Raw genomic sequence first — 16662 nt, forward strand, 5'->3', positions numbered from 1 at the left:
AAAAAAAAAAAAGAAAAAAATAAAAGAAAAAATTGCAAAAAGAAATGAAAAGTCGTTTTAGAGTTTAGATGAACGTGATAGCACTATTTTAGAATATGGATTGTTATAAATCTAAATATTCCTGAACGTACTACTTTTATATCTGTCGTGCCTAGATGCCTGTGGAACGCATTCGCAAGAATCGCCTCTGCCAGAGGCCTATAATTAAGAATCGTTAAACAAAAGGAAAAAAAAAAAAAAAGAAAAAAGAAATAATAAGCAACGAGTTATATGTGACGTTACCAAAATGGTGTAATCGCATTACGAATTTTTTCAAGAACGCTTACAGAAATGTTGTGTTATTGCACTGTCAGTTTCATGGTTCAAAAGAAAAAAAAAAAAAAAAGAGCAACATTGTATACTAGTTTTTTGCTGGCAAAGAAAAACAAAGAAAAAAAAAAAAAAATGAAGGATTTAAAAAGTTTAAGAGTCGAGAAGAAATTGAAAGAATTGGAGCGCGAGCGGGAATTAAATGTGTGTGACACCTGTTGGTTGATCAAATGTGCCCTCATCAATTTTACTTAGGCGTTTTCGCTATTTCCTCATGTTACTCCTGTTTATCGGAGTTTATGGAGATTCCATTTCTACATAAATAATGAAATTTAATGAGACAAAAAGAGCGATCCAAGCGAAATATCTTTTGTCTTTGCGCTGCTGGCAGACTGTTATGTTTAAACATTGTAAGGGATGAACTTGTTGAAAGATACGGTTAGCACTTATTATTAAACGAAAATTAAAACCAAATGAGATAAATATAAAAGAAAAAAGAATTATTTACTATTTAATCATCCCTTCAGAAGGAGAATGGCTGTTTTTGTTATGGAAACCATTAAACAATATGAGTATTCTTGTCGATTTTTATTATCAAGTGCAGTGTAATCTCGATGAACCTCGTAAATTCGAGCGAATTTGTTTGGATCATCGATTTTATTAAAAACACTGTATTTTACGCAACATATATTTAATAATAAAAATATTTTTAGTAAAACTTTTCATCATGAAATAGGTTTACATTTTTCAGTAATATACCTAATTAAAAAATTAGTAATTAAATTGCATTTATTGATGCAATTGTGGGTATAGTTTTTATTTTTTTCTTTAATTTCATATCTTTGTACCTGTATGGACTAATATGGATTATCGGGATTACATTGTATTTTTCAATCGTTGAAGTCAATCTAAAAAAAAAAAAAAAAAAAAAAAGGGAAAAAAAAAAGGAAAAAAAAAGAAAAAAAAAGAAAAAAGTAGATAATAATGTTTGAGAGAAATGTCTCTCCGATAATGCATGTTTTCAAGTTCCGTCTCTTATTGCATCTATTCTTTCACTTATATCATTTAAGATACATCTTTAAAATTTACAGATTTCATTGTAGATCAGAAGACCATTCGAGTTTCTTGTGCTTAAATTTTCAGAAGACTGTTACTGGCTCATCGTTGGTTGAGTATTATCGACTTTTTCTGACTTCCGCTTTCGTATTGCGCCAAGCTTAATGATATAAACAAAAAAAAAAAAAAAAAAACAAAAAAAAAACAAAAAAAAAAAACGAAGAAAATGAAAGAAAAAAGAAAATGAAATTTGATTTCATTCGATGTAGGTTGTTCTCTGTAACTCTGTATGGGTTACCTCGAGTGAGTTTAAAGATTCATTTTCAGCAATGTTTTATACGTTTTTTATGATAAGAAAGTCAGCCAACAATCGAGTATTTTGTAGGTAGAAAGATAAACATATGCGATAAACGATTTAATGTTTTATGTAAGGAAGAGCAAGGATATCCCAATAGAAAAGGAGAAATTATTATTAGGCAGCTTTTGAATCTCTAAAAATATCTTTATTCTTCCTTACATAAAGTTTTACGAATTTAAGAGTTATTCAATAAAAAATAAAAGCAAAAAATGGTAATAAAGAAAATATTCATATGTACAGTGACTTGCTTCGAACTTAGAGATATAAATCTACGTGTACAGAATGGATGGGACATATACAGAACTGTGTATCAATGTTCAATCAATTACAAAATTTTTTTAATGATCGCTTGTCCGGTCGATTCGATTCCATGCATGCATATATTCCTTTACAATTTGTTGGAAGCATAATTTTATAATAAATAAATCATTATAATGAAAAAAAATATCTTTTAATTTTTATTAAATCCTTAAAGATCCCAAATTATTTTTATTTACCAAAAGTCATATTCATCATATATATCAGAGAAACAATTATAAATCTGTTTTAGATTGGAGATATAAAACATTTGTCATTAATATAAATACTAAGAGCTTTGAAATAAAATATATGAGAATAATGAGAATAAATAAAATACAAATAAAATACAAATATTTATATTTAGCTTCAATTTTATAAGTTCTCCGTTATTTTATTCTTATTTGATCCTTAAAATTTTAGAAAAATTTTAGAAAACACGATTATAAATAAATGTTTACTTCTTATAAGTATTTATTTTTGATCATAATTAAAATATATCAATTTTAAGTATTCTTTCTTTTTTTTATAAATGATTTTTATAATTTTTCTTTTTTAACACATTGTTTATTGTTTGTATTTTCTCCATATCATTATTTAAATATTCTATAAATTATTTCGAAAAATCGACGAGAAGTTTTAATAAAAGAGTAAAATCGATTTAAAAAATCGTCAGATCATAAAGGATTATTAATACTTCATACCAGTTTCATCGTCTTTTCGATTTAATTGACCGCCAACGTGTCAGTGACTCCCAGCATTCAACAGGTATCTATACAATCGATGTATGTTTGTGTTCTGTACTATCCCCGTGATGGCGTTGTATTAGTATTAGTGATCTGCGCTTCCTTCGAAGAGACGCTTGCGCCGGTAAGGCAGACTCACCGCGGTCCGTAGCTATCCGTTATTAGTACGCCGCCGACCGTCGAAGGTGGATGGTCTTTTGTTTGTAAATCGGGCGGTCTATTGTGTTATTTTTGTTTATGTGATCAGTTTTTCTATGAAACAAAATTTTGAATCGAGTAATCGATGTTTATTGATCATAGATATGGATGTATATCATTTATCGCAAAATCATCGATAAACGAATCATGGTGATAGAATCGCATCGATAGAATTTTCGATTTTATTCAGTATTCGATTACTATCGATACTGTATGTTGAATTAGTTGTATTAGGGTATAGAATGAGTGGATTTTTGAAGCGTGATATTTGGTGGATGATACGTGTGCAGTTTGAATTGTTTCTTGATTTTTCGTCATTTAAAGTTTATTTGACATTGTGAAAGCGAATAATGAGCTTGTCATGAGTAGAATTAAAATAAGTTATGTGATGGAGAAAGTGTGATATATTGAGGAATATTTATACGTATATTATTTTCAGTGAAGTTGTGAATTCTACGAGAATGGTACACATTGTATGACAAAATATAAAGAATATTTCTTGGAAGAAAAATTGAATCACACTAGTATGCATGCGTAGGTATTCAAATTTATCGAAGATTGTAGAAATTCACTATCTTTCACAATATTTCAAAGACATTGATAATACATAGTGATTGTACATGTCACAAGTTATTGCATAAAAATTTCTTGAATTAATATTTTTTTTTTTGCTATATTTATGTTCCCGCGCTTACATATTCATTCTTCTTTTTACCATCTCTCAACAAATAATTTAAGATTAATAAATTTATTTTTTTTAAGAAACTAATATTTCATCAAATATTTTAAAACAATCGAATAAATAGATATTCATGTATAATATTTTATGAATTTATCCTATAAATATTTTGAACTTATTCTTAATCTGCTTATTTTCTTAATGTTTTTTTCAGAGACTCAAACAAATTTAAATATATATAGATACAAAGGATTTTCATAGGAAAAATTTGAAAGAGAATTAAGAAATAATGAATTGATTTCGAAAATGAATCTTCATTTCATGCTTTCCAATTATAGATAACAAAAGGAACAAACAAATTTATCTGAATGATATTTTTGTTGATAAAAGTTAAAAATAAAGCATTTTATAACTCTTTCATCAAATTATCATCTTAACGAATTATTAAACAAATTATTTTTAACAGCTAAAAATTGTTAAAATGTGACGAGAATTTCATTTTCATTGTTGCCAATACAATTCGATTTATCTGAAAATTATATAGAATTACAATTAGGAATTAAAAATATTGTAATTTAATCTGCTATATAAAGCAGAAAATAAAAAAATATGCAGACAATGAAAATAGTACTTTAAATAAAAAAAAATTGCATACGAGATATAATCTATATGAAAATTTTTTTTTAATAATATATCTTATAAAATTTTATCAAGCGAAATTGAAATATAAAATAAAATACAAAATAGAAATAGAAAATGAAAATATGTAGAATAACATCAAATTTTTTTTTTAAAAGAATTGGTAAATATTTGTTAAAAATATTGAAGTTTTAACGTAAATAATTTTTATATTTGTGTTACCTTAAAAAATTATTTCAAAGTTTAAAGAATACACAAAGAATATGCCTCAAAAAAATATGATTCAAAAGTTCTGTGATTGAAATAATTTATTTCAAATTATATTTTATTATATTTATTATACCTAACTTTCCTTTTTTTAAAATAATCTCTAGGCAAACGAAAATTTATGATAAGGAGTTTAAGAAAATCAAATCTGACCAAGATCGTAAAAATAATTTTATACAGAGAATATTTATTACCAAAAAAATCATATTAAATTTTTTGTAAAAATATAGAAGTAATTCGATTTTCTATGATTAAACATTTATCATAGAATAATAACAATCATTAATAATAATCGTTAATAATAATCAAATATCGTTATCAAGTCAAATAAATTTTAATGATCGATAATTTCGTATGTTCACAAATATAATTGTCGTAAAGTCCATTCTTCGTAATATTCGAGAATGTTATTAAGTAAAACCAGTACCATTCTCGAAGATGTTATTAACACGGGTTATTCGATAATTAAAGGAAATGAGAGAAAAGTAGGAAAGTGAAAACAAAAACGAAAGTGTGAACTGCAATGTGCAAGAAAAAAAGTGAGTGTGCTTCTATCAGTAAGAAAAACATAAAAGAAACACGGCAACGATGACGGAAGGCGGACCTAACATAAGCGTAAGTAAAAGATAATTTCACTTTACGCAAGATGCCCGATAGAGTTAGATTATGACAACTTATGCAATTATATATTTTCTCTACCTTTTATTTTTTATATTATGTATTATATTATGTATTATTTTTATTATGTATTATGTATTATTTTTTATATTACGTTTAATTTCTGTCACGTTTAATATTTTCTTAATTTTTCCTTTCTTCATGCATTATCCTTTATCTTTATTTATAGATTTTTAGAGAAATTTTTTTCTTTTCACGCATCATTCCTTCACTAAGTTTCCGCTTATAGATTCTGAAAGTCTTCCTTCTTTCAGTTTTTCTCTTTTATGCATTTCTTTCTTCTTTTGTCTATCTACTTTTTCACAGTGTTTCTTCCTCTGAATCTCTCCTTAGTCCTCTGTGTCTCCTTATCAGTGAATTCTCGTTTCCTTAGCCTTCCTATCTGGATCTCCTGTACATCTTTTCTTTTCCCTTAAAGTCTCTGGTTTTAAAAGCTTTCCTCATACGATCTTTTTTCTCATACTTTGAAAAGATTCAAATTGAATAATTAAAAGAACGAAGATGGTACCGTTTCATTTATCATGGAATTTATAACTATTGTTATCCTGTAAACAAGAAAGAATTGAATTCTATCAATTTTTGTTTATAAATAAATAATAATTTAAGTTTAATTCAAGTATAATAAATAATTTATAAATTTATTTATGAAATTAATTGTAATATTTTTAAATATTTTATCTATTTATGATTGTTATTTTATAACTTGATTTTATTCACAAATATTTGATTTCAGAATTATTCAGGTTAATGTGACGTTAATAAACAAATAAATTTTATTTAAAATATAAAAAGAGATAATTAAAAAATAGTGACTTTTTTACAATTTGTATCATTTCAATGTTTCAATTAACGAAGTTAAAAAAAAAAAAATAATGTCGCGCTTATTGCACGATAACGGGAACCAGCGTTTTCATTTAAGAATTTATGGAGGATGGAGGGTGGTGCTTTAATCTTGGACGGGGATGAACGGTTTTAAACGGAAGGCCGAAGTGTCTCTTAACAATTTCAATGATATTACACAGATCGTTATACACACTTTTACCCTGAACTTATGGCGTTATTAAATTGAGAAAATGACTTTAGTAATTCTCCAACGTGGGTATGCGTTTATCTGAATACCGATCATCCGGATTTTTGTCTTATCTGATAGATTAAAGGCCGGATAACCTTGAGATACTTTCATTGAATTTTTAAATATCAAAGAATTAGTGATTTATTCGTTTATCGGATTCCTCTTCTTTGTTTCATGTTATTTTATTCAATAGCATCTTCTTTCTTCTTTAGAATTTAGAATTGTTACAATTACTAATGGATTCTCCTGAATTTAACTGGAGAATCGAGTTTGGGTCATTAACATTTTTCCCTCGCTCATTTATTATTCATTCAAGGAGGTTGCTTAAACTTCGTGAATCACTACATTCTTTTTTTATATAAAGTATTCTTTGCATTTGTGTATTTATTAAGCAATATTTTAAAAAATTTAGTCAGAAAAATTATGAATCAAGTTACAAATAAACAATTATTTAAAAGAAAAATAATTTGATTTCTGTGAAATTAATATTACAATGTATAGAGTCATACACCATATTTTGTTTGTTTTTAACATGTATGTCGAATTAAGATATTTTTAATGCATTTTTGAATAAATAATTAAATAAATAATGTAACAAATATTGTAAATAATGCTGAAGCCGAGTATAACATTTCATTTGTTTTCAATGTGTAATATGAATGAAATTAAAGATTAATTTTTAAATTTTAAATTTTGATTATTTAACCATTGTATTGCTTCCTTCGACGATATCCTTCAATTCTTTTGGATAAATTTTTAATCACATTTTAGTCTAATCTATAAAATCAATCTATATATCTTCTGATTTATAAAATCAATATGTATTATGTATTACTATTATTAATTCTTGTACGTTTTATTAAAATTTATATATATTGCAATACATGGGTATCCATTTAAACTTCATCGCATCATTCTCGAAAGAACCTGTATTTTTCACAAAAGTTTGAATTTTGTTTCTACGTTTTCGGTTTTTATGAGTATTGAAGTTTTGGAAGTTGGCTTACACCATCAATTGTCCCTCGAGTCCGACTATTTCTTGTGGACAGCATGTGAACTTTGTGGCTAGTCAGTGGTCACTACTGGTCACTTTCTCCAAAATCGTTTCTGGCGACTATCTAAACCATTGTAGATGTTTCTGAGGATTCTCTTCCAGTTCCAATTTCTGTGTCCATCATTGTTGGGAAATAATCTTTCACGGGCAAGTAGCTTGGTATGCTGGAGATATGCTGCTTTGGAATAATGGAATTGGAATTAGAAAAATTTCCACAATGCAGGGAATAAAATGTGATATTGGAGGAAAAATTAGTAATTTTTCAAGGAAAAAAAAATATGAGAAAAATAAAACAAAGAATGCCAAAAAAGTGTTGGAAATTAAAAAATACTATGTAAAAATAGTACAATAGATATTACAATAATATAAGATAGAAACGAAAAAAGGATTTCAAAGAGGGAATTTACAAGAATAAAAAATGCAATTGCAATTTCGATAAAAAAGAAATTTGTGGAATTAAAGGAACAATATGCTAAAAAAAAAAAAGAAAAGAAAAAAATAGGGAGACAGAAAGAAACGAAGAATATCCTAGGATCAAACAAAAGCATCAAATAAAAATCAAAATCAAAGAACGACAGTGATGAGATGACATAAGATAAAGTTAAATTATAAAACACATTTGTCGACGTGAAAATTGATGACATAGGAATATAACTGATAATAAATACGTATATCCAAAGTGTTAAAAGCTAAAACAAATGTAAAAATTAGTATATAAAAACGTCATTTAAGGTTTATTTAAGTTATAAGCAATTTAGTTGTGCATCGTATGAATACGGAATGAAATTATTTATACTCGCTTCATTTACAGAAATTTTAATTGCTTATAATTTAATAAATAAGCTTATAATTAATAAATAATTATGATGTTTTTATATATTAATTTTTACATTTATTTTGATTTTTAGAATTAGCCCTTTAAAAGTGTTTCATGAATACGTTAACATATGTACTCATATTTATACATATACATATATTTATGAACACGTTTAATATGTGCACATATGTATGCATCATTTCAATATAAACGCTTTTGAACTATAAATGTAACGTGGGAAATTTCATGGCGAAAACATGAGATCAGTGTATCATAAATTAGTATCTTGTTGTTGATCTGTTGCAAACATGTGTTTAATATATTTTTATATTAATACGTATTAACTAAAAAAATAATAAATATTGTTTTAACAAATTTATATATTGATAAAATTGATATTTTTTAAAATAATAAATATTTATCAAATATATTCGAAATACAAAAACCGGGAAATTCTAAGAATTTCTACATTCTATCCGAGAATCTTAAGAATTCACGTTTTACCAAGGACAAAGAATGTAACATTAGAAATGCTAAGGAAACGAAATGATTAATGATATCATTAATGATATTTTCGGATTAATTAAAAATGAGCACAGAGCGATTCGATTGTCGAAACTTAAAACGAATCTGGAAACACGTAATTATAATTATGAGAGAACGTAACGGCCCAGTTTTCCAACAACAGGAGTTTTCATTAGGGGACAAACAGTATTTCGAGCCATTCATTATCGCTTTATCTAAACCTCGTAACAGTTCGAGAGCACTTCGCAGTGTGTGCTCTCTTGCACAATAGAACTAGTACGCAATTAGCCAAGTGTCGCTCTAATAAGGATTTGTAGGATAGGTTGGGTCAAGCTAAATCGGCTTGTTTACCGTTAAACAGCTGGACAGACCGTCCGGATTCGTGTTTCGACTGGTGAATGTCGCAGAGTTCGCATTATGATGAACAGCGATTCGTTTCTGGTGCTCGAAATTAGTTTATCCTGGAGAAACCGTCGGAAAAGTTAGCTAATTTCCAGTGGTCTCCTAAACTGAGAACTTTAATTCTTTCTCAATTCATTTTGGAAATAATTATTTGTTCATTGTTTGCATTGTTCATCACTTCTTCTAATCTTGTTTTTTAGAAATATGTCATGTACTCGAAACATAGAAACCTTGGAAAAATTTAAAAATATTTTTTTAGTAATTTAAAACTATAGATAAGAGATAATTTAATATTGGAAAAAATCACTTACCAGAATGTTTTTTGAAAATAAATATTAATTTATTTTTATTTAATAATAATATTCATTTAATTTTGTATTTCGACTTCAAATTCACTTTAATTTGTACAATCCATTATTATATATAATATTTAAAAGATAAATAAAAAGTTAATTTTAGTTGTTTTTACTTTTTTCTTCTATTTTTTAAATTAAATTAAAGAATATTAAAGATAATTTAATTGAAAAAGAAATATTAGAAGAATAGAAACGTTAATTGCTACACACTACGCAATAAGAATTATAATTTAAAAACTTGCGAAATTTCGATGTTTGGTCTTATTTTCTGGTTAATTCAGCAGCAACCGGGTTAACCATAACTCGTTTCAGGATCCAGGATTAAAATACGTAGGAAGTTTCGTAAAACTCGACCGATTATGAAAAGAAATTTCCATTATAAATTCTGTTTATCTTAACTTCCGAGTTATTCCACTTATGTTTGTTCTCTCGTTATATTGGAATATTGGTTAGATTATTTCTTTTCCAGTTTTTTCTCGAATCTTTTATTTTCTTTATCTTGTAACTGTTTCGTATCTGAAATATATCAATGATAAGTACTTACTAAAGCAATATCTTTGACTTTTGTAATTTGTAAAAGCTTGAGAGAAATTATATTTTATGAATTTCTCTTAAATTGATTTTCAGCGATGTACCATCTTCGCAAGGAGGTAAGTACCGAATGTTTTTGCATATGTATGGAACCAGTATGGTACAGTCGGTAACAAAGCTGTCATCAACCGACCGAGTTGAAATCTTGTCGTTTCGAACGTTTGAAGTTAACTCGCGTCACAAGCAGACTTCGTACTTTCATCTTCCTTGAGTTTAACGTCTTGTGTAGTTTCACGAGTTGACTCTTGTTGCTTGCCTATGTATCTGGTTTAGTTGAGACCTGGATTGAGTTGAAAAGAGATACAATCTACTCTTACTGGATCGTCTTATCGGTAAAATAATTGAAATACCAGGTTGAATCGTGAATTTCCAGTTAGAGGACGATTAACAGAAACATTTACACTTGTTAGATACAATAATCTTATCTTTGTATTGGATCTAATAAGTTCAGAACGAATGTTTTTGTCTCGAAAAAGAGATTTCACGGAAGGCAAATCTCATCAAAGTAGAAGTATAGAAATAATAGAGAATGAAGTCGAAGGTACCAATAACATTTGCTGGAAAGTTTTTGGTTGAAATTGAATGCCTGGAATATATATAAAATTCGATATGCATATCTACTAGAGTAATCTTCTTACTTATCTTATATAAAGTATTATATAAAGTATTATGTAAATGTAAAAAGTTAGAGATAAAAAAATAAAGAAAAATTATTTTTTACGTCACATCAATAATCTTCAAATTTAAAATCCTTTAATACAAGATATTTTTTTCTAAATTTTATTTTTAAGATCAACTTGATATTGAATAGAGATACAATTCTGTATGTTATGTACATACATGTATGTATATGCGGGCATATATGCGTGGTACTATTTCTTCGAATTTTGGGATTCGTCCAAATTGGATCTCGCGTATTTAGTGGAACGAGCATGGCTCCGGAAGGAATTCGTAGGTACGCGCTTACACGTACATTGATAACAAAGTGTATGTATATTGTGAACCGGGTCTGTCTACAATAACCGCGAAAACGAATGGCGATCCAGCTGTTTTCTTCTCGCCAACGCGTCGCGACCGTTCCTTCTCTCGTCCACTACGTGGTTTCAACCCTCCTTTCCACGATGATCTCTGTCCAACCACAATGTAATTCCGAGTTATTCGATGTATTCCATCGAATTACGCATTTGCTACACTTTCTTGTAATAATCCGGTCGAATCACTTTTGTTGTTGGAACATCGGCCAAGTAATTCCTGAACGAACCATTATCAGGGAGGAAAAAAGAACGAGCGAGCGATATGTTGATAGGAATCTACGGAATGAAGAACTTGTTATCGAAAATTATTATATTTCTAGCGATGAAGTTTAATATAAAATATGTTTCGATTTTCTTATCTTATCGAGTTTTGCTTTATTTTTCAAATATAGACGTATAAATGAAACTTATTGTCTTTTTATTTTTTTTTTTATGTTTTGAAATTTTCATTTATATATGAATCTTTCGTGAAATTTACGAAATGGTTTCGTGATAAATTTTTGCTTAATTCTTTTTGATTAATTCGCTCTTCTGATAATCAAATGATAAATTGAACTATATATAGTTCAACTTTTATTGAATATTTTAGTTTAGTTTCTTCTTTTTTAAATATTTTTATCTATAATTAAATTAAATAGAAAATCTAAAAGAAACTTGTACAAACAATTATCGTAACGAAAAAACAATCACAAAGAGAAAATTTACTCATAAGATGAGCATAGTAATCATATGGATGATGAAGAGACGATTATTTTAGCCTTAAATTGATTCGTATAATATTGGAAACCGATGAGTAAAAAAATATATTTGCACTCATCCTTTATATAACTGACCTAATTCTATATCCAATTCACAATACGAGTCAATACGAGATAAAGAAGAAAGGAATGAAATGAAGTTATATGCAGTCGCTGATACTTGATTATTTATATTCTTTATTCTTGACTGGCACATATTTATTCCAACTTTGGATTATCTTCTCTTTTCGAAATGAATCTTTTATTGCGTTTTTTTTGATGGTTTATTCTTTGTACTATCTTGTCTCATACGTTATCTAACCACGTAATATTCTCTCCGCCATTCTAATCATGTATTATTTCTCTGACATTCTTTTGCATGATTATTCTTTTCATTTCTTTGAGTTTTTCAGTTAGAAGTCGTTCGTTTTATTCTCTTGCGATTGAAAGAATTTGTAATATTTTCCTATTTTATTAGACAACCAAGAAAGTTCTCGTCGCTTTTTTTATGATAAAAAAAAATATAAGTAAAATAAAAAATCATTTATAAGACACTGCTTTCTATAAAGAATTGCAAATGATCGATGAAACTTAAAATTGATGATAAATTAAAATTATTCATTTATAGATATATCTATTGTATTCATTTACAATGAATTCAGAGATTTATTTTCAAAAAAATTATCACAAGATTCATAAATGAAAATTTTTTATTTTATTATCTTGAAATCTTTCTTAGATTATTAGAAGATTATTACATATATAAATCTTATCAAATCTAGCCAATTATCTTTAAAATTAAAAAGAGAAAATAGAGCGTTCAAGAAAAGATTTTCATTTCTAGAAATCTATAAAATTTATAATCCATAATGAATAAGGATTTATTTTTTACATTTCCTCTTTTTTTTCCATAATAAAAAAATCAAATCATGTTTAACGAAATTAGATAATTTGTATCTTATCCTATCTATCGGAATATCTTCCCATCTCTTTTCTTTTCCTCGTTTAAAGTTATAACCGAGATAACCATAGTCTTCACGATACACATTGCCTTCAAAGATTTAGACTCAGCGTTTTTCGAGGAAGCCGGATCATAAAACTCGGGGGTTACTTCGCCCTGGGGGCCCTCATTTAACTTCTCATAGAGCAATCGGGCAATTTGAACGTAATAAAAAAACTTTCCGTCCAACTTGTGAAAGTGAAACGGGTTCCAAACTGGAACGCCAGAGTTTGGACGGAGAAAAAGGTAGAAAAGGTGATGAAGAAGAAAGGAATTGGATTGTGATCGCAAAGGAGAAGTATCGAGCTATACGCAGACGTGGACGTCAATGGCGAAGCACGAGATTGTGCGGCATGAGGGATTAATGGCATAGAGGGGAAAATAAACTGCGATTTGAAGTCGTATTGTCGTTTTCAAGGTTGGAGAACACGATAAATTCTAGCAGGCCCGTTGCTGCTTCCTTTTTTTTTTTTGCTTAGCCAAGAGCTTCGAAGAAAAATGGCTTCCTGGTTGCAACATGACTTAAAAAAGAGACTTAATCTCATAATATCCGTGGCGAACTTGGTTGAAAATTAATCTTGTAAGTAATTAGTGACCCTTGAATGAAATGAAAAAAGGGATTTTGAACAGATTATCAAATGTGATTATTCGTTTGAAAAGTTGAAAAATTTTATAATTCGATGTTGAAGATGGAATATTCATATTGCTCTGATTTGATCATATATGCTGTGTATTTTTTGGACAATTAATTTTTATTTTGTAGAATCGTATTGGTGAAATTTTTTGATAACGAAGAAATAAAATATTTGTCGAAAATTGCAGAAAATTATTCGAATCTTTTTGATATCGATTAGGACACATGTTCGATCATAGACTGTCTATATTCCCTTAAACGTTGCCTTTTTCGTTCCTTTTTTCAAAGTTTCTCGTTTGATAAAAATATTTTGTCTCGAGACTCGAATTAATTGTCGATTATTCTCGTTATTTAAGTGGAAATTAAGTGTTTCTTTTTTACATCATTGTTCGTAAAGTAGTATTTCGATTTCGATCTTCCTTTATCGATCGAGTTCGATTCAGTTAAATCGTCGCGTAGAAACTCGTTTGCATAAAATCGGATCGAATCGAGATGATAACATGATTGAACGATTCGAGTGTAAACGAATGAAATTGAAACGGGACAACAAACTTGAAGCAGCCGTTCAGCAATACTGTAATCCGCCGCGAATAGAAGCAATTTAGCATAAACAATCTCATGAAAACCAATCTACGTGCTGTGACATCCGTTTTAAAAAGATTTTAATTAAAAAATCATTTTATACCTACTCGTGTTGTTAATCAGATTTAAAAAAATTCGAACATTTAATTTTTAAAAGTGATTAAATTTAAAATTTAGATAAAAAAAACAACTCAACTTCGAAAGTTCAAATTTGAAATTCAAATAAAAAGCCCGGTTAAAATTTTACGGTTTTTCCGTTCGCGTATAAAATTTCATTCGTTGCAACTAATCGATCGATTTTATACTATCCATGTATTTTTCGTCGGAAGCGTACAGATTCATGATTGTAAAAAAAATTATGTTGAATCAGGTTGGAAGGAAAATTATTCTTTCGTCGAATATTCGTACACAGAAGCGGTTCGTAACTATACGCGGTTGGAAATCGGAATGAATAAAATCAAACGAAAAGCTATTCGAGTATTTTCTATGCTTCGAACATGGTTACGAATATATATACGTTTTCTCTTTCGTTCTTGTTGAAAATTTTAACGTCGATAACTTGTTTAATTAGCAAACGGAAAAGAGAGAAATAAATATAAAAAAGTTAATTAATGAATTCTAACCAACTAACGAATGTTTGAAAAAAATTGTGCATTAAATTAATTAATGATGGCGTCAGCTTTTAAATATCGTTTTTCTCATATGCATTATCTTTCAAGAAAATAATGTCTGTTTTGCATTTTAAGACGATTGAGAAATGTTCGAAATCGATCGTTGTTGTCGAATGTTCGAATCGTATCGATTCGACTTATTCGATTTCACAAATGAGGTTTTTATGAGGTTTCGATTTATAAAAATATTTGCCTCTACAAAAACATTCTTCTCGCACGATTCTTTTTTATTTCCCTTCATTTCATCTCGATTCGATTCGATTATAAAACTCATGTTTTGTTATTTGAAAAGAAAAAAATTATTGATTTTAAATAACACATGCAACAATGTTACCAGCTTTGAAAGCTTTGTATTTTTATAATAATTTTGTTTCAGAAATATGTTCAAAGAATTTTAATTAAAAATTCTTGCATAATTATTAAACAATAATGCAAGAACAGTATTTTCTCTTTTATTGTTAAAGTTATGAAAAAAATAAATAAAAGTGCATCTTGAAATATGCGATATGCGATGTTTCGATAAGATTTCACAATTGGTTATTTTTAATAATATGTTTTTAATAATATGTATATAGAATTTTGCAATTGTAAAACGTTAGTTTTAATATGTATAAAATAACGCGTATAAAATTTATAAGTATAATTTGCGTAGAAGCGATTGTTAATAGTTGTTGAATTTATCGGTAAAAACGCTGTCATTCATAAAATTTTTGAACACATCCATTACGATGAAAGCAACAACAATTTTGTTGTAACCAGTCACATTGTAAATCGTCGAAATCGTATGAGTTTCGTTTGAAACATTTATTTCTGTGAAATGCTGACAAGTGGCAATCATGTAGCACTTTTCACTTTTTTTTTTAGTCTATAGAAATATTTCCATAAGTTACTGAAAGGTTTCTAGTTCTCTTTTTTATATTTTTTTTTCGCCATTTGCATGCGTAATTTTCTCAAAAAGAGGTGTCGCAATGATAAAATGTCTCGTGAAAAATACTTGACTGCGCGTGCATTGCGAATTTTTCACATTGATATATGTGCGATATATCAAATAAAAAGAGAAAAACGCGTCATGTTGATTCGTAAAACTGCGTTTTCGAGTCAACTGTTTTGTCGATGTGAACGCAAATGGTACAAAGTCAATACATATATTGCGAAACGTCTGATAGAATAATTCTGTTATCTTATATTTGAATTCTTATTCTCGAGATGGAAAACTTTGTAACAAAAGAATAAACAGCTGTCTGAATTGCTCTAGAATATTAATTACGCAACAGAATTTATTCTCTTAGACAGTTGCAACGTGATAAGATCGTAAAATTAAAACTGAGAAGTTCGAATAAGATGCCCATTTGCATAAAATTAAAATGTAATTTTAATTTTTTTATAAAGATCATATTCACAATGAGATTTATTGTTTTTATTTCACGTTGCTCTTCAAAGAGAAAATTACAACATCGCTACATTTTTTTTCTAATAGGAAGGATTCACATATTTCTTTAATCTACGTTCAAAATTAAAATTCTACTTACGATGTAACTCACTTACTAGAACTGCAATTCTCGTGCGATTTAACGTTTCATTATACATTTTAATTGCGCGTTTTGCCAGTATTTATTTCACCACATTGTCACCATATTGTTTTGTGTGTAGTTGATATCTACTTCATGAAAACAGGCTTCTTCTATTGGCAGAAATGTAACAACAATGCATGTAACCGCATGGACAAACGTACTCGTTGCGAAATGGAACAATGATCCGTGAAACGTTCAACCGGAATTGATTGCAATGTCCATTCTATGGACTACGATTTCGTATAACCGATGAAAATTCACAGGGAGAAAATCGACAAGATTTTACTAGTGCAGTGACATGTTGCACATGGTGAAACTTCTCCTTTCTACGGGATCCAAGCGCGACGATTTGGCCGAAGTAAGCCGAATACAGCCGAATATTACCGAAC

At 28.2% G+C, this 16662-nt stretch overlaps 1 protein-coding gene and 1 long non-coding RNA gene across 16 annotated transcripts in view; one reads left to right on the top strand and one right to left on the bottom strand.

The window, feature by feature from the left end:
* Window positions 1-16607, bottom strand: part of LOC122710916 — a 17914-nt gene extending 1307 nt beyond the window's left edge. The window contains exons 1-9 of one of the 7 annotated variants that reach the window (XR_006346018.1): window positions 16232-16607; window positions 10885-11354; window positions 10395-10630; window positions 10089-10324; window positions 9664-9969; window positions 9409-9575; window positions 9047-9327; window positions 7307-7528; window positions 5157-5772 (exon numbers count right to left, since the gene is read on the bottom strand). This is a non-coding gene — a long non-coding RNA (uncharacterized LOC122710916). Of the gene's footprint in view, window positions 1-5156; window positions 5773-7000; window positions 7227-7306; window positions 7529-9046; window positions 9328-9408; window positions 9970-10088; window positions 10325-10394; window positions 10631-10884; window positions 11355-16231 lie in introns of those variants that run through there. The other 6 variants (XR_006346017.1, XR_006346016.1, XR_006346015.1 and 3 more) reach the window with 6 other exon arrangements.
* LOC122710909 (venom dipeptidyl peptidase 4-like) overlaps window positions 2588-16662 on the top strand; it is a 259765-nt gene continuing 245690 nt past the window's right edge. Inside the window, exons 1-3 of one of the 9 annotated variants that reach the window (XM_043929147.1) lie at window positions 2588-3175; window positions 3404-3502; window positions 5021-5164. In XM_043929147.1, the coding sequence (XP_043785082.1) occupies window positions 5138-5164 (27 nt within the window). In that variant the 5' untranslated portion in view covers window positions 2588-3175; window positions 3404-3502; window positions 5021-5137. Of the gene's footprint in view, window positions 3503-4930; window positions 5165-16662 lie in introns of all 9 variants that reach the window. The other 8 variants (XM_043929146.1, XM_043929151.1, XM_043929148.1 and 5 more) reach the window with 8 other exon arrangements.

Source organism: Apis laboriosa, unplaced genomic scaffold (assembly GCF_014066325.1).
Source record: "Apis laboriosa isolate Shangri-la unplaced genomic scaffold, ASM1406632v1 scaffold161_cov148, whole genome shotgun sequence".
Taxonomy (NCBI): Eukaryota; Metazoa; Arthropoda; class Insecta; order Hymenoptera; family Apidae; genus Apis; species Apis laboriosa.